Source organism: Drosophila persimilis, unplaced genomic scaffold, assembly GCF_003286085.1.
Source record: "Drosophila persimilis strain 14011-0111.01,24,50 unplaced genomic scaffold, DperRS2 tig00000477-arrow-pilon, whole genome shotgun sequence".
NCBI lineage: Eukaryota > Metazoa > Arthropoda > Insecta > Diptera > Drosophilidae > Drosophila > Drosophila persimilis.
The window spans coordinates 1,076,980-1,095,396 of NW_020825313.1; the positions used below are offsets into that span (position 1 = coordinate 1,076,980).

The window sequence follows — 18,417 nt, forward strand, 5'->3', positions numbered from 1 at the left end:
GTTTAGGTGATAGGGAGAGAGTGATAACACAACAAAAGCTACCAGACGAGAGCGGACTGCAATGCAATGTAATGCGTACTCACTCACTGCAACAACACAAACACAAGCCGACGCCGAAAAATAAAAAGTTAAATAATTTTTTAACACAAATCAAAAGGCATGCACTCGCGGAATAGAATAGGTTTCCAGATTGTTGGCTGGTTAGGCAGTTAATTGAAGTTTATTTAGGAAACACCGACTGTTTATTCAAAACAAACGGAAAAAAATGCGGAGCGCAAATCAAAAACGCGTCTGATCACTAGGAAAGAGAACGAACAATCCTTAAGGCACAACCAAGAACAGGTCGAAAGTGCAATACAAAAGACCGAATTATTAGCATCAATGTTCGCATTAAATCATTCCCATTCAATTAACCTTAGTGATCCCTCCTCAGTCTCTGAAGTCACAAGCTGTATGGCCTCATTAAACTCTTTGCCAGTGACGATTCATATATGACTGATATCCAAGAGATCTCAGCTGTTCTAAAAGATTTCAAGTTCAAGAAAACTCCTGACCTTGTTAACATTAAAAATTTGTGCCTAAAAGTACTGCCTCGAAAAGGAGTGAAATGTCTGACATTAATTATAAATCGATATGCCTTCGATTAGCGTATTTTCCACAGAAATGGAAACTCCCCAAAGTCATCCTAATTTTAAAAGCAAACAAGCCTCCTGAGTGTCCTACCTCTTACAGGCCCATCAGCCTGCTCTCTTCAGTAAGTAAAGTTCAAGAGAAAATTATCTTTAGTGAAGATAACGTTGTCCTCCCGCCACAACAATTTGGTTTCCACCGTGAACATAATAAAGTGCACGCTTTATGTAGAATAAAGAGAATCGTCTCTCTCTCTCTCTGTCTGTCTGTCTCTCTCACACACTCTTTCTAGTACAATGTGTGCGTCCTCTGGCGGAGAGGAGCCATACTGACTAAGTATCTGTTATAATTGTAGCAGCAACGTTCCCCAACGTTTTTATTGCTTTTTTTTTTTTGACGCACAGCAAAGCAACAACAATTAAGACTTAATATACTACAATGTAGTCAAATATGGGGACATTCGAATGAATTCGGAAACAAACTATCACTCTCACTTATTCAATTCGGCCCTCTTCATTTTAATGTAGTACGTAGAAGTCCCTCAAACTCTATCGGCGTAAATTCATTTAATTAATTCTGAGCATTGTTAATTCGAATGTTAATTTCCATTATCAAAACTTCTAGTAAGTGCATATATATTTATATATCGTGTGCAGCCTAATCAAAATTTCAGTCAAATTATTATTATCAATACCATTATTGCTAGTTGTTTTTATTGACTAATGCATTATTATTGACGTGATTATTTGATGAGTAATTATATATTCCTTCTATTTCCACTTATTTGAATAGCTTAATGGTAATGTATATCCTCCTCTTTTTAATTTTTCTGTTGGATTTTGGCAAGCTCCTTCAGTTTCAAATATCAACAAAATTTTTATTTATATATTTATTCATATCATCGTGTTTCGGCGGGCCTAGTTTTAATATATGACATTAGTTGCTTAAATGTTAAGCTTGAAACGGGAATCGTTTCTATTGTTATCAATGCAAATATTGAACAGCGTTGTATACAAAATGAAAATGCCCATAAAGTTGCAAACCGCTGAAAATATCATAATACCCATTGGTGAATTGACTGTTTACATAGTTACATTTTTGCAAAACTTGAGACAAAATTAGTTGTTATCCACAATAGATAGGCAAAAAGGTTAGGGTTAAAAAATATAAATCTCGACGCAATTGAAAGACGCGTGTTTTATACTGTGCGTTTAAAAAATCTGCATAGGACTAAATTTATTAAGAAATTTAAGAAAAAAATTTATTTTGCATTGTATATAAGTATACCTATAAGTATAAGTATGTTTATATTTCATGCCTAACCAATTGATTAAGCTTTTAATTTCTTTCGCAGGCGGCTCGCGTCCTTACTGGTTTGTGTTAACATCTGAGAGCATCTCCTGGTACAAAGATGAGGATGAAAAAGAGAAGAAATTCATGTTGCCATTGGATGGTTTAAAATTGCGCGATATTGAACAGGGCTTTATGTCAATGTCTAGACGTGTTACCTTTGCTTTATTCAGTCCAGACGGACGCAATGTTTATAAGGTTAGTAATTTTTGTTAGTATACAAAAAAATGAACTCCAAATGATTAATAAGAAAAAAAAAAAACAGAGAAAATACCTAAACCGAAAAAAAAAACAACTTTTTAAGGGGCACATCTACCCAGAAGCATAAGGGAAGAAATTTTTTTATTTTTGTTTTCTGTTTTTGTATTTTTTCATTGTATTATAATGTTTTTTTTTTTTTTTTTTGATAAAAGTGTTTAAGAATATGTTACATTTGTTATATACACCTAATTCTGTTTTTACACGGTAGATTGGGTCCTGAAAAAACCGTGTTAAAATAGACATTGATTTTATGCAAAAATAGGTGTTTGGTTCCTTATCTCTAAAGCGTATTAAAATTAAAGAAAAAATTAGGAAACTTAGAAAAAAAAATTTTGCATATTAAAAATGTCTACCAAACACGTCTTATTGCATTGATAGCTCACAAAACACTAACAGATTTCTATTGCAAAAATGTAATCCCCTTAAATTTCCACAAAAAGGGATTTCCCCCAAATTTTAGCTGTCTACAATTGCTCTGACCAGTAAATTTGCTTGTATGTATGTGTACACAAAAAAACGAAAGATAGACAAATATCTACATAGTATGTACATATTCCCTCTTTGGAGGCATCTTCCAGTGATGCCAGCACCGGGGCGCCCAGGTACACTTCCCTGCTTGTGAGCTGTGTGTGTTTTTATCTATTTGTGTTGTCTTATGTCGAACCGTGTTAAATGGAATAAAAACGTGTAAAAATTTAAAATTTTGGATTTTCAAACCGTGCTATTTCAAAACAAAATTCACTTTTTTAAATAACACTGATTTTTATTTCCAAATAGTGCATTTTGGTGTGAAATTATAATTTATTTTGACAGTAAAAAGGTGAAATTTTTATGACAAAAGATACCGATTTATATTGGTCACCGATAGCACTATGTAAAAAATGTATCTTTTATTCTTTACTCTGAATCAGACCTGATAATTACAACGTAATTGAACTTAAAATTTCTAAAAAAAATCCAAAATGCATTTATCAATTAGGGTTTGTTATAATGATTTAGCTGCGGTATTTCACGCGAAATTTTAACCTTAGCAGTAATGAAGATAACTTACATATGTGCACATCTCCACCCAACATGTCCAAACAAAATATCCACAAAGAACAAATCCACAAAGTTGCTATGCCAGCAACACCCAGCGAGAAAAAAAAGCCCACTCTGATATTTTATGCAATTTTAACTTCTCCAGCGTGGGGTTTCTCCAAATCTTATCCGATTCTTCTAATTTAATTTTGTTTGTTTGTTTGAATAATTAAATTCGTATCAAAAAAACATACTAAATTGTTTGATGTCATATTCATATAATTAAAAACAAATATTTTCCCAAATAATACTTTTTTTTAACGTTCATTTAGTAATTTGATCACAAGAAACGTCAAAGAATAACTTACAGGGCGCGCTCCATGACAAGGTGCAGAATCGTCTTCTCTCTCAGTAACTGCTTAAATAATGGACACAGTTTAGGTTAGGTTAACCTGTACGACTTTCAGCGGTGTCACGCATTGACCAATATGGTCGGATAGGGGTATGAGTGTTATGGGATTTTAAAGTCCTCGAGAATCGAGGTGTTTTTCGCATAGGCCAGAAGTCCCTGCGGGGTCCTCTTGGAGGCATCTTCCAGTGATGCCAGCACCGGGGCGCCCAGGTACACTTCCCTACACTTGAATACAACACACTAAAAATGTACATTTCAGGCACAAGCCAAAGAAAACGGGGAATTTGAATTTTCCTCTTATCTCTAGCATAAATAAAAAAAAAACGAGGGGGAACGTTGTGAGTTGCTGCGGGCACCGCAACTTTACACTTATACCCGATACTTAGTCAGTATGGCTCTCCTCTGGCAGACGCCGCTAATATTAAACGACACGAAAAAGAGTGCGTGCGAGAGAGACAGAAAATCAGCCTGAGCGTGACGTCGGACGCTGCGTAGCCACTTCAAATTGATTTGTTCCTTTTGGCTATAAAAATGATCCGATTTGATTTAGCAATCTGATAGATATGGGCGTTATCTATGATTCTACGTTTTTAGTTTTCTCGTATCCTCAATCTTGTGGATTCAACAGTTCTTCGTCCTTTGTGGGGTCGGAAGGGGGTGGGGCGAAATTTTGATATACGAGGGTTGCTATTTATATTTCGGGAATGGGCAATACTAAAGCCAATACGTAAAATCTTGCAACGACATAATAAACTTTGTCATTTTTTAGCATATATGTACGTACAACGTTTTTATGTACAATTGGTTTTTGTTTTGTTCACGATCAGTTAAAAAAAATCAATTTGGCAAAAAAATGGAAATTTCTCGAGAGGGTTTTCGTTGGATTATTTTTCACAACTTTCGACGTGGATTATCCCAACAAGAATGTGTTGATGAACTTAGTTCTTTATATGCCGAAAAAGCACCATCAAAAACTACAGTTTATCGCTGGTTTGCAGAGTTTAATAGTGGTCGTAGTTCAGTCGCTGACGAATTCCGTGAAGGTCGCCCAAAATCGGTTGTTGTGCCACAAAACATCGATGGTGTGCGTGAACTGATAGTGCAAGATCGACATGTGACATATCGTGAGATAGAGGCATCCTTGCACATTAGTTCCACTTCAATACATTCCATGTTACATGAACACTTAGTTGTAAAAAAGGTTTGCTCTCGTTGGATACCCCATAACTTATCAATCGCTCAAAAAAAGGCTCGCGTCGATTGGAGTAAGGAAATGCTTAAAATGTTCGACCGAGGTGCTTCAAAAGATGTTTATAAAATCGTGGCAGGTAATGAATCATGGATATATGCGTATGAGCCGGAAACTAAACAGCAATCGACCGTGTGGGTGTTTCAAGATGAGCAAAATCCAACAAAAGTTTTTCGAGCACGAAGCACTTCGAAGTCGCCTGTTTCTTCGGGAGAATGGGTCATGTGGCCACTGTTCCGCTATAGAAACGTAGGACTGTCAATTCTGAGTGGTACACGACCATTTGTTTGCCGGAGGTCTTCGGAGAAATTCGCAAAACCAACTGCCGAGCACGAATCATTCTCCATCATGAGAATGCGAGCTCGCACACATCTCGACAAACAGGTGAATTTTTAAGCAGTCAAAACGTCGAATTGATGACTCATCCTCCCTACAGTCCTGACTTGGCACCCAATGACTTCTTTTTATTCCCTAACATAAAAAAAAACTGCGTGGTCAACGTTTTACGAGTGCCGAAGAAGCAGTTGAAGAGTTTAAAAACCATGTTTTGCAGGTGTCTCAAGAGGAGTGGAAAAACTGCTATGACCAATGGTTCAAGCGAATGCAAAAGTGTATTGATCATCAGGGGGAATATTTTGAAAAACAATAAAACCATTTTCATTTAAAAATTGTTGTTCTTATTTCCTATTCCCGAAATATAAATAGCAACCCTCGTATACGTTTTATTGTGAGATCTAACAGGAATGCGGATACTAAATTTGGTTACTCTAGCCTTAATAGTCTCTGAGATTTGTGAATATCCCCAGATTTGCATCCTTTGCGGGGGCGGAAGGGGGTGTGGCGAAATTTTGAAACAAACTCGTCTCGGTCAGATATACTAGGAGTGTGGATACCAAATTTGGTTGCTCTAGCTTTTATAATCTCTGAGATCTAGGCGCTAATTTTTTACTCTAAGCAAAGCCGGCTATGCTACGTGTGTGTTAGAGAGAGACAGGGCGAGAAAAAATTAAATTGTTTTCTTGATGCTGGCTGTAATAATAATACGATCCAATTCAGATTCAGCAGTCTAAAAGATATGGTCATTCTCTACGATTCTGCGTTTTTGATTTGATCGTATCTTTAAAAATGTGGATGCCACAGATTTTCGTTCTTTGTGGGGGCGGAAGTGGGCGGGGCGAAGTTTTCAAATATTCTTGTAGCAGTGACATATCACAGAAGTCTGGATCCAAAACATCGTTGCTTTAGCTCTTATAGTCTTTGAGCACTAGGCGCTGAAGGGGACGGACAGACGGACAGACGGACAGACGGACGGACGGATAGACGGACAGACAGACATGGCTCAATCGACTCGGCTATTGATGCTGATCAAGAATATATATACTTTATGGGGTCGGAAACGATTCCTTCTGGACGTTACACACATCCACTTTTACCACAAATCTAATATACCCCAATACTCATTTTGAGTATCGGGTATAATAATAATAATAGCAATAGTTATTAAAGTAGATTAAGGAAAACAATTTTTCAGTCCTTCCGTGGTAGGTGCAATAGGTAGTGAATGAGTTTTGCAGTGCGTTTTTTGTACATGGTTGTCGTGATTCTGCAGGTGGTGGTGCTTCTCTCGTTTTGGAGCTCTAAGGGAGACAGGACGTCCGCCGCCTCATTTCCTTCGATGCCTTAGTGGCCGGGAACCCAATAGATCCGCAGTGACTTTGTCGTGCTTAGGATGTCCAGTACCTCCCTGCTCGCCAAGACACTTCTGAAAATGACCGCGGACGCCTGCATGGACCCTGCCAATCGAACTATGCCCGTATCCTTGTGGCGACATGTGTCCTGATGCCATGGGGCGCTGTGCTGCCTTTCCTGCAGTCAGATGAGTGTGGATGTCCAGGGGGTCGATTCCAAGTAAGGTTTAATAAAGAGCAGAGCTTGTTGCTGAATCTTTATGGTACATCATCTCTTTGGCTGCTACCACACTAAGACTCCATACAGCAAAAGTGGTCGCACCTACGAGATGTAAATGCAGTTCATTAAAGCAGGAGACAGGTCCCATGTGCTGCTGAGTATGTAATTACTGCACCGTCAAGTGGCCCGTGTGACATCAGCAGAAGGCTGTTACGCGAGCATGCAAGAAAGATAGCTGTTAGACTAATATTCGAGGAAGATTAGCACTAAAGTTTCTAAGAGAACTGGGCATGCATTCAAAATAAAAATGAAAATACCACTACAATTACTAATTACTAGAAAGGTGTATAAGGATTAGTAATTCAATAAGAGGAAGAGAATTAGTGGTGGATATAATATGGTAGAGGGAATTATAATCCGAGCGTAAAACCCTAAACGGTTCATGCAAGGAATAATTCGATCTACAAATTGGAAGGAACAACGGTGTAAAATTTCTAGTCAGTCTAATAGGAATCGTGAAGTTTATGCGGCTCAACAGATCAGGGCTGTCTATGTCACCCCTGATCAAGTTGTGCATAAATATCACACCAAGCATTTTGCTACGGTTAACTAAGGATGGGAGGTTTACTAATAGTAGTCTGCTAGAGTAAGATGGGAGTCTTACACCCGCATCCCAGTTAAGGCCCCGCAGAGCAAAGAGTAAAAAGTTTTTCTGTACTGATTCTATACGGTCCTGGTGTACTTTGTACTGAGGGCCCCATACACAGGAGACGTATTCTAAGATCGGACGAACAAGCGAGGTATAGCGAGTCTTTGTTATATAGGGGTCGTCAAATTACTTTGACCACCTCTTTATAAACCCAAGCACGCCCATGGGCTTATTTACCATGGTAGAAATGTGTTCGGAAAACTTTAACTTGGGTTCTAACATAACACCCAGATCATCCACCAGGATAATTCTCTCAGGAGAACCACCAAATAGGGTATATGGAGCCAACAAAGGGCTAGAACGATGAAATGTCATAACTTTGCATTTCGAGGCATTAAGGTGTAACAAGTTTGCACAACACCATGACTGAAGGTTATTGAGATCGGATTGCAAGCGAGAATGAAATGAAATGTCCTTGTACTGGACACAGAGTTTAACATTATCCGCATACATAAGTACTCGAGAGTATGTTAATACCGAAGGCAAGTCATTAATAAAAAGTGTGACGAGTAAGGGGCCTAGATGGCTGCCCTGTGGTACTCCCGAAGAAACTTTTACTGGTAAAGAGAGGGAGTTTTTGAAGAGGACTCTTTGAGACCTGTAAAAAAGATAGCTAGAAATCCATCTCAGGAGGTTGGGCGGAAAGCCTAAAAGGTCAAGTTTATGTGCTAAAAGGGAATGGTTTACAGAGTCGAATGCTTTACTAAAGTCGGTGTAAATAACATCCGTCTGTAAATTACCTTGAAAGCCTTTAATAATGAAAGAGGTAAAGTCTTGAATGCGTAAAGCGCAATGGTGGCCTTTTTCACCTTTTCCACTACATTGGGTTTCCATGCCAGTTTGCTGTCCACAGGTGCACAGGTTTTTGACTTTTGTTTTTGGGGTTAGCCTAGTTTGGTCAATTTTCTGGGGGTACATATTTTACCTCTTGGCAAAGAGGATGAGGTCTGTCTTGTACCTCTTCCGCCCACTCACGTGTCTCCCTGAGTGTGCGTTCCATTAAGGAGCTGAAGGTCGATGGACAAACACCCGTAAGAAGTATGCTTATGTCATCTGCATAAGCTGTTATTTTTGGGGCCTTCCTTTCATATTTCTTGATGAGGTCGTCGACCACCAGATTCCACAGGAGGGGCGACAGGAGTCCACCCTGAAGTGTGCCTCTTTTACCATGTAAGCAGTGCCACACTCCGATTGCACCCGTCTACAGCAAGGAGGTTCTTGATCCAATGGTTGATTGCTGGGTGTATGTTATTCGCTTCTAGGCGACTTGTTATTGCGGTTGTGGCCACGTTATTGAATGGTCCGGAGATATCAACAAATGCTCCCCGTGCATAATTTGTATTTTGAAGGGCGCTCTCGATTGATGCTACTACCGAGTGTAGTGCCGTCTCCACTGATTCCGTCTTCCCAAATCTGGGGTATAGCAGATCCTCTGCCGCCTTGTTCATCTAAAGGATCACACATTGGCCCCCCTCGTTGGGTAGGGGCACGTCTGCGTTTTTCAGCTAAAGGAGCTTCAGCGCCCGGTCCCCTTAGATTGTGATGGAGCAGAGTACCTTCGCCTTTGGTACGGAGATTAGCTCCCCGACCACGACCTCCAGCTTGGCCCCCTCCTACATCGCTACCACATCGTTTGGTCATCGTTGCATTTCACGATGTTGACGTCATTGAGCCACCCAGCACCATGAAAAGTGGGAATAGCGGACACGGGTCTTCCTGCACCAGCTTCCACTGTGCCGCTGTCATGTTCCCGTTCTCATCGCTACGGTCGATGAGTCCCACGATCAAGTGTCGTTTGGACACGTCACTGACCTTCGCTTTGACCTTTGGTGTTGGCTTCTTGGCCGCTTTAGGTGGAGGGGCTGTACTTTTGGGCCCGCGTTGCCGCTTGCTGGCCGAAGTGTCCTCGATGGCACTCTTAGTCGAGCGCTGCTTCTTGGTGGCCATCATCTCCTCCACCTTATTGGCGAATTCTAAGTTCGACGCCATCATCTGTGCCATGTGGGCGTAGTGTAGCCCGCCTAGCTTAACTTTCTCCTTCTGGGAGATGTCTGCCTTACCTTGAAGCCGGCTCTGTTGTGGCACGTCATTGTTGTGGCAGAAGCTTTACAACTGACCTGTCCTGCTCCAGTCCAGTCCGAAGTGTGATCGCTAGCAACACGCAGAGAGGATTGCTCCTCCCCGTGCCCGGCGGTGGTAGCAGTCACGCTTCCCACCGACGTTTGGCGTGATATCCTAACCCGAGTTTTCTCTTCCTTCCGCTTCATTATTGGCCCGAAGGTCCATACAGGTTGGTATTTTTTGGGGGGACCACTCCCTAGCGTTTTAAGCCAAACCGCCAGGCACCTCTTGCCATGGCGCAGGCTAAGTGCCCCCGTACCATAAATCGAGAAGACGCTGGAATATTGCCCTAGCTAGACACTGCATTACCTCGGACAGAGCAGGCGACAATGCATTACCCTTGCCCGGGATAATGCAGTGTCCATTGCACAGCCGGCCCCCTTATTGAGGGTTCAGCTAGAGGGTTTTCGCCAGCACATAATGGAAACAACTCCACTGCGAATAATTTTTTCATAACTTTTTGCATTCAACATAGCGATTCAGTTTTATATGTAGATATACATCACCATATCATTATATATGGCGAATGCTTTACGGTGGAAATGCAGCAATTTTCGGAAAAGCATTATCCTCTTCTGCGGCGTAATGTGCGCAAGCCATCGGATCCAATAAGATTAAATCTGGACTCATCCGAGAGTATGATTCGTGATATTCACCCCAATTAGATTTTTTTTTTTAAATAAATGTAAGCGAGCTTTGTTCATTCGATCATGCCTTGCTTTATTTGCCTTGCTATTAAACACACCTCCTTTGGCTGACGTTGAATAGTTCGAGCCGAAATATCATTTCCAAAACTTTGCTGCAGTTCTGATGCTATCTCAGCATAATTTTTAAACCGATCCTGAGGCTTGTTTATTAAAAACAAAATCTTTCTTTGCCCCATTGCTAATTTTAAGCACTACAAAATATTAATTAATTACTGATTAACAAAAAATAAAGTCTGAATTTTATTTAATTTTGTATATGTAAGATTACAAAAAAAAAAAGTCTCAGTAGAAAAAATTCAGTTTTGGTTTTAAAAATTTAATTTTTTTATTTTATTGTTTTGTTTTAAGTGTATGACTATGATATAAAAACAAATTAGTGTACAATTTTGTTTGAAATTGATTAAGCGACAACAAAAAATTAAAATTAAATTAAAAATTAAATGAATCGAATAACATTTAGGAAACCTCATGCTATATATTTAACGAACTGGTCAAAATTGAGTTAGCGTTAAGACAAATAACACAATACAAAACCACATTTCCGCTGTGAACCAAACCGACTTTTATTCGATAGATTTGTCTTGGTTCGGTTTCTGTATAAAAATTTTTTTAAAATGGGTATATTTAAAAAAAAAAATTTCAGATGTGATTTCTTTTCACATAACTTAAGTATCTAAAAACATCGTTGTATTGAACGTTGCAATTCAGAAAATCTGATAAATGTAGCTATAAATATGAAATAGCTTAAGTTTATTGTCTGGGAAATAATATAAATATATTTTTTGTTTTTCAAAATTTTGACTTTGAAAACTTTGAAATTAATCATTTTTGAGGCCTTAAACCTATCAGAAAAAGTCGGTTTGGTTCACAGCGGAAATAAAAAGTTTAATTTTGTTTGTCTACTGTGAACTTTAAAACTGAGACAAGGGTATTTCGTACAATTAGCAAAACGATAGAATTATAATAATATAGTAACTCAACGGTAAGCAGAAGTAAGAGGTTGTAAGTAAGTTGGAGTCCTCCAGTTTGTTACTAATAGATAGATTAATGGAGTAATAATAATAATAATAAAAAATAAAATAATAATAATAATAAATAAAATAATCATAATAAACATAACAAAAATGAGTATAATAATAAAAATAATACAAATATAGTAACAGCATAATCTAATGATTATAAATGTAAGTTTTTTCGTCATTCGAAACTGCAAATATTTCCAAATATAAGTTTTATTTATTTATTTTTTTTTTCTTACAAAGTGTAATTAAATCATTTGAGTATTTGGTATTCGATAATATTACATTTTTTGGGTAGATGTGCTCACTTAAAATTATTTCGGAAAAAACTGCAGAAGTTCATTATTTTCTTTCCTCTGTTCAAAATCGTTATTCAAATTTGATTCTTTTGACCAAATAGCCGGTCAAAGATTTCGAATATTATTTTTTTGTATAAGATAAAAATTACTATGTTTTTATCAACATTTGGGTCAAATCAAAAGCCAAGGAGCTTGCCACGTCTGGAAAACTGCACTTGCAAACTCCTTTCGCATTTTTGATTTGTGATATTAAAACTACAAAACCCTAAGAACAACCTAATCGGCAATTCATCTCACATCCCGCTAGTTGTTCACTGACCTCATGATTTAAATTACATGACTAAAAATTAACCAAAACTAAACCTAATCAAAAATCTACTTCAGCCTCTTGTAAAATGTACATACGTTGTTGTTCCATTGTCCATATGCTTGGCAAAAAACCTATCATCCATTTGTTCTCTGCGCTTGGACGCTTCTTTTTTTTTTTTGTTTCTTTACGCACAACACTGTGATTTTTAGGACTACAAACAACTGGAACTATCTTGCGAAACGGTCGAAGATGTTGAGTCGTGGAAGGCTTCCTTCTTGCGAGCTGGTGTCTATCCCGAGAAACAGGAAACCCAGGAAAATGGAGACGAGGTGCGTATCCGTAAAATATATTTATTTCAATTGTTATCAACAAACTGGAACGCTTATGTGTCCAGATTTGGGTACTTTTTTTTATGAAAATATTTCGAATCCAAAACATAAAGAGCTAGAGTAACGCAAAGAAATTTTTCAAAATATGAAATAAACAACTTTTAACGAACCCGTTTTTATACGCGTTACTGAAAAAGTATAGAGATCGATTAGATTCGTGGTGAAATTGTATTTCTGTAACACCCAAAAGGCAGCGTTTCCGACCGAAATTAAATTTAAATTGAAAAACAACTTTTTACAAGCAAAACTACATTTTTCCAATCAGATAATTTTTTCCTTGTAAACTTATACCAAATTAAATAAATTTCCGAATTTTGTTTTAAAGTAGTAATTAATATTTTGTGGAACCAATTTTTGTAATGTTAAGGAAGGAAAGGAAAGGTTAAGGGAAGATCTTGTTTTTAATAAACAAGCCTTAGAATCAGCTTACAAATTATGTTAAGATAGCATCAGAACTGCAGCAACGTTTTGGAAATTATATTTTGGCTCAAACTATTCATCGTGGGCCTAAGGAGGTGTCTTTAAAAGCAAGGAAACCTAGCAAAAAGCCACTTCTGCATAGTCAAATAAACAAAGCTCGCTTGAATTCGTAAACAAAAATTAAGTTATGGTGAATCTGAGTGGTCACGGATTAAACTCTCGGATGAGTCCAAGTTTAAATTTGCGCACATTTCGACGCAGAAGAGGAGAACGCTTTTCTGAAAATTGTTGCATTGTCACGATAAAGCATTCGCCATCATAACATGTATGGGGATACATATCAGTCAGCTCTCACTGCGTTCGTTCGTGTTTTCGCTATGTCGCTTTATTACTGCTCGGAATGCAATCCGGACGTCACTGCCGCTCAGCTTCGTTGCTTTGAGGCTGTCCGCTGTTCTTCTTTGTGTCGCCAAGCATTTCATCTGACGTGCATCGATTTGCATGCAGATGCAGTTAAACTGTTAACAAATCTGGCTAATTTTTTGTGCCAGTGTGATAACTATGTGGTTGCGCATGACTTGCATTCGAAAATAGACGAGCGAAAATAACAACAAGGTGCCGGAGGCGGAAATTTCTTGTGTGAAATTGGTCAAGCGAGATGCTGATTTATCTGCGTTGAAGTTCGTTAACTTCAATCGTTAATTTAATTTTGGCCAGTATCGGTAAGGGTTTCCCGCTTTGTGCATAGACAGAGGCCGGAAGCTGATTTGACGGCAGTTAATCTGTGTGCAGCTGTGCCATTGCGGACGTCCACGCCGACTCAGAAAGCACCAGTTCCATCCACTTCAAAAAACCCCCAGTGAGCGGCGCCTCTGGTTTTATGATCGCCGCTTCTCCACATCATATTCTGCTTACACTTTTTGCTATGTGCAACAGCCCGTTGTTTCATTTTTGGCAATCCTCTTCAACATAAAACATTGGTTTTTCGGTCTGCGCTTTGTGCGATATTCGCTCGGCTGCTGCTGGATCAGATGACGATGCTCTTGCTGGCACTCTCTCTCGGCTACGTGCGCTTCTGACTTCATCATTACAACAACAACAGCTATTGCATTGCTTCGTGTGCTATGTCTGCGCCGTCGCTGCTCTCGACATTTGGGAAGAGTAATCAGCTCGTCGTTCCCTCTTATGTGGAACACTCTCTTCAACACACTCTTCAGCATCATTACCTAGATTGGCCCTCCCTGCTGCTTCCCTGCCCAATCTTCTGGACGACGATGGTGTGCTGTTGGTTCGGATGGCGGCACTTGGGCAGGTTTTAAGCACGGGTCTCAGCACTTTGGCTCAGCGGGATACGCTTGACCTCCTATGGATCCATCCTCCGTGGCCGCTAATTGAACGGCCCCGCTACTTTCTGCGAACGTGCCGTTGGACGGTGCCAGGTCGATACGATTTTTTTTTTTTTTTTCAAAATATAGCGGGCATGCGCACCAAGGCTCAGGCTGTCAGCTTGACTACCTCCACGTGTGACTTCGATGTTGTCATTTTGGTTGAAACCTGGCTCAACGCAAACTTCTTCGACAACGAATACTTCATTCCTAACCTTTTCCAGGTGTTTCGTAAGGATAGAGATTGTTCCAAAACGAAGCGCTGCAGAGGAGGTGGGGTCATTGTGGCCGTCAGACGCACCCACCCTATGCTGTGATCCGATTTATCTCCAGGATGGGGACTCTGTTCTGGATCACATTGGTGTGGCGGTGGCTGGCCAGTCAGAGACGCTATTTTTTAGCGTCTCGTATTTCTCCGAATAGCTGCTATGAGATATACAAGGCGCACACTCAAAACATTGCTGAAATATATGGTAGTCTGCGAGATCGTCAGTACCTCTGCGTTTTTGGCGACTTCAATTTGGGTTCGTTGGTATGGTCCGGCGATCCGCAGTCGCTGGCTATGATACCAAGTAATGTGCATTTGCCGCACGAGATTCTTTTGATAGATGATTGTTTTAGTATGGGCTTAACCCAAGTAAATAATGTTTTTAATAGGCTAAATAAGATTCTAGACTTAATTTATGTTAGTTCGGATATAGATTGCCATGTTACATGTTGCGAGCTGCTTATCGCAGATTGTGACATGCATCATATGCCGTTGGAATTCTCAGCTAATTTCCACTCTTATTTGCTCTGGGCGGAACCATATTATGAATACTTCTTTTCTACTTTAAGCCTAAATGCTATTCGGGATAGGATGTTAAGCGTTAACTGGGCATCTGTTCTCTCGCATCCTAGCACTGACACTTCCTATAGTGTTTTCCTGCATACGGTCCGTCGTATTACTGGTAATAATGCTTCTAGAAGGATGCATGGCTCCTATAGGCTACCGTGGTATACGAAGGATCTTCTGAAATATAAGAATCTTCGTAACAAGTATTTTAAACGATTTGGTAAGACACGGGACCTTGTGGACTGGGCGAGGTATGTGCAGCATAAGAAGGAGTTTGCTTTTTTAAGCAAATTTTTGTATAACCAGTATATTGCCAACGTTGAAAGGGGACTTAAGATCAATCCCAAGTCGTTTTGGCATTTTGTAAATTCCAAAAGGTCGACGAGCTCTCTTCCTTCAGCTATGAACCTGGGTAGCTTGAGCGCTAATACAGATAGTGGTATAGGAAACCTTTTTGCTTCTTTCTTTAGTTCAAATTTTGAGACATACGCAGCTTGGCATAGTACCGATGTCTTAAGCGCTATCCCCGCGGTGGTGAATATTGGCACACTTCATTTTTTTTTTTGGAGGCAATTAATGAGTTTGATTATTCTAACCCAACTGTGATGGCATTTCTGCCTTCCTGCTTCACAACTGTTATGTTGCCTTTTGTGAACCTCTCAAAATTCTCTTCACAAACTCGCTGTAAACGGGTCGGTTTGTTGGCAAGTGGAAAGCTGCCACGATTACGCCAATTTTTAAGAAAGGTGCCAAAAATCTCATCTCCAATTATAGACCAATCGTCAAACTGTGCCTTAATAGCCAAGCTGCATCGGTTAGGGATTCATTCCTTCCTGCTCAGTTGGTTTAGGTCATATCTTGAGCGAGAGTATGTCGTATTGGTAAATGGAAAGCCTTTGGACTCATTCTTGGCTACCTCCGGCCTTCCACAGGGAAGTGCACTTGGTCCACTTCTCTTCTCAATTTTCATCAACGACATATCTCTCAGCATTCAAGCTTCTGAGCATATGCTTTATGCTTATGATCTTAAAATATTCCGATCGACCAAAACCTTAGGCGACAGTATCCTTCTTCAGCGCGACTTGGATAGAGTTGTTCGTTGGTGCAGACTTAGTTCGCTCCCTCTCAACGTTAGCCAATGTTGCTTTGTTTCCTTTAGCAAGTGTGTCCTCACTGTGCTGGCCTCATATTCTATTGATGGCAATCCTCTCTTAAAGCGGACGGAGATACTTGACCTGGGGGTCTTATTCGACTCAAAATTTATTTTTGCTGAGCATCTGAATTTTATATTGCCAAAAGCATATGTCTGGAGTACTGGGCTGCCAGCTGGGATGCGTTTTGACTTTTGCCAGGGGAAGGGAGCCGTCAGACAGTTGCTTATAGATTTCTTCCTTTTCCATAATTAATTATTGTTATTCATTGTTAATATCTTAAGTTAGAAGCAAGTTAGTCTAGCCAGAGAACCGCGAATTATGATTAACGGTATGATAATGCAAAACGTATGAACAAATTATTCGCAGTGTAGTTGTTACCAGTATGAAATCAGCTACTGAGAGAGAAGCTCCCATCTTTCAGAACGATTCTGCACCTTGTCATCGGGCGCACTCTGTAAGTGATTCTTTGACGTTTATTTTTTATATTTAGAAAGCATTCAACTAGTTTCGACTATTTTTCAACGACAGATAAACATTTTGAAGGTGGAATTGGCCATCTAACAGAATGTCTAGAACCTTATGACTGCCAAAATAAGAAAGCGGAAGCCAAAAACTATGGTTGAGTTAAGGGAAATTATCGAAGAAGTTTGGTTTGAGGATATAACGGATTAATATCTGAAGGCTTAATACGATTCGATGCCCAACAGCGTCATATGTGTAATAAAAGCCAAGGGGGGTACCAAAAAATATTAATTAATTTATAATTTGAAAAATTGTATTGTTAGTTTTAACAAAACAAAATAACCTATTAGATAAAATTTTGTTTTTGTTATAGAAGAGGAAATTTTTTTTATACTTTACAGATTTAGTTTTCCTTCGTTTGATCAAATTACTAAATGGCCGTTGAAAAAAGTGTTATTTGGAAAAATATTTGTTTTTAATTATAGGAATATGACATACAAAAATTTAGTATGCAATCTTGTTAAAAACTGATTTGTTGCCACAAAAAAAAAAAAAAAGTCCGCATCTCATAACATTTGGGGAAACCCCATGCTGGAGATGTCAAAAATGCATGAAATATCACGGTGCGGATTTTTTTTTTGTCGCTGGGTGAATCTACTAGATTGCTGAATCAGATTGCTGGATCCGGGCGGATAATTTTTATAGCCAGGATAAAGAAATGAGATGTAGAGGAATAAAAGATCGTATAAGAAAAATGGAAACAAATAATATAACATATCTTGCGGTCGTGATTCTCCTCTTTCTCACCATGTTTTTCCCATCTCTCATGACAAGTTCGAGCAAAATGGAGAGAGATCACGGTCTAACTTGTGATCAAAGCGTAAAGGGTTATATTCGATTGTTGCAGATATATGTAACAGCCAGAAGGAAGGGTTAGGTCTCAGAGACTATTAGAGCTACATCAACCATATTTTTTACTAAGACTCCTGTGATATCATTCTGAATCAAGTTTTTTGGAATCTTTGGCAATTGTGAAGATATGAGAAAAAATAATATACAAAACGCAGAGTAATAGAAAATAATTAGATCTACTTTGTAAAAAGACCATCTGATTGGATCTTTATTTAAGCTGTATTAAACAATTATATTTGATTGACCTCGTGACTCGCGCTCGTGGTGACACTATTCCTCGTGCAGTAGGGAGACATAATGGCCGAATCAAAGACAATGTTTTATATTTGTTTTAATATAAAAACGTTTTAAAATGTTTCGCGGAAGAATCGAATCGAAGCTAATCCCAAGCGAATACCGAATTCCACCAATTAGATTCGGTTGCCTGAACATGCAGGTTATAAAGAGCAGAGCAACTACGATCGAAATGAACATAACATGCCTTCGTAAATATGCGCGACGTCGTCTGCACTTATGTAATAAAATCTATTGACCCTGTAGGAAATTTTCTCTGCCCAAACACAGAGTAATATCACAGCAGTCTGGATACAAAATTTGGTTGCTCTAGCTATATAGTCTCTGAGATCGGCGCTCATCGTGACGCACAGCTATATAGACTCGGTTATTGATGCTAATAAAGAAACAGTCATGGAAAAATTGATATACTAGAAATATAAATAATAATAGTAATAGAAACGGAATATTTTTTCTTTATTTTTTTTTTTTTTACAACTACACAACAAAAATACAAATGAATGCTATTCGACTTTTCCCGAGTTTTCGAAGTCAAAGTTTTGAAAAAATTGATCGCAAAAATATTTTCCAG

The 18,417-nt window shown here is 38.9% G+C and overlaps 1 protein-coding gene across 8 annotated transcripts in view; it reads left to right on the plus strand.

Moving 5' to 3' along the window:
• Positions 1-18,417, plus strand: part of LOC6604080 (dynamin) — a 113,568-nt gene that overhangs the window by 25,343 nt on the left and 69,808 nt on the right. For all 8 annotated transcript variants that reach the window (XM_026989995.1, XM_026989989.1, XM_026989988.1 and 5 more), the window contains exons 8-9: positions 1,985-2,178; positions 12,205-12,324. In XM_026989995.1, coding sequence (XP_026845796.1) covers positions 1,985-2,178; positions 12,205-12,324 — 314 coding nt within the window. The remainder of the gene's footprint in view (positions 1-1,984; positions 2,179-12,204; positions 12,325-18,417) is intronic.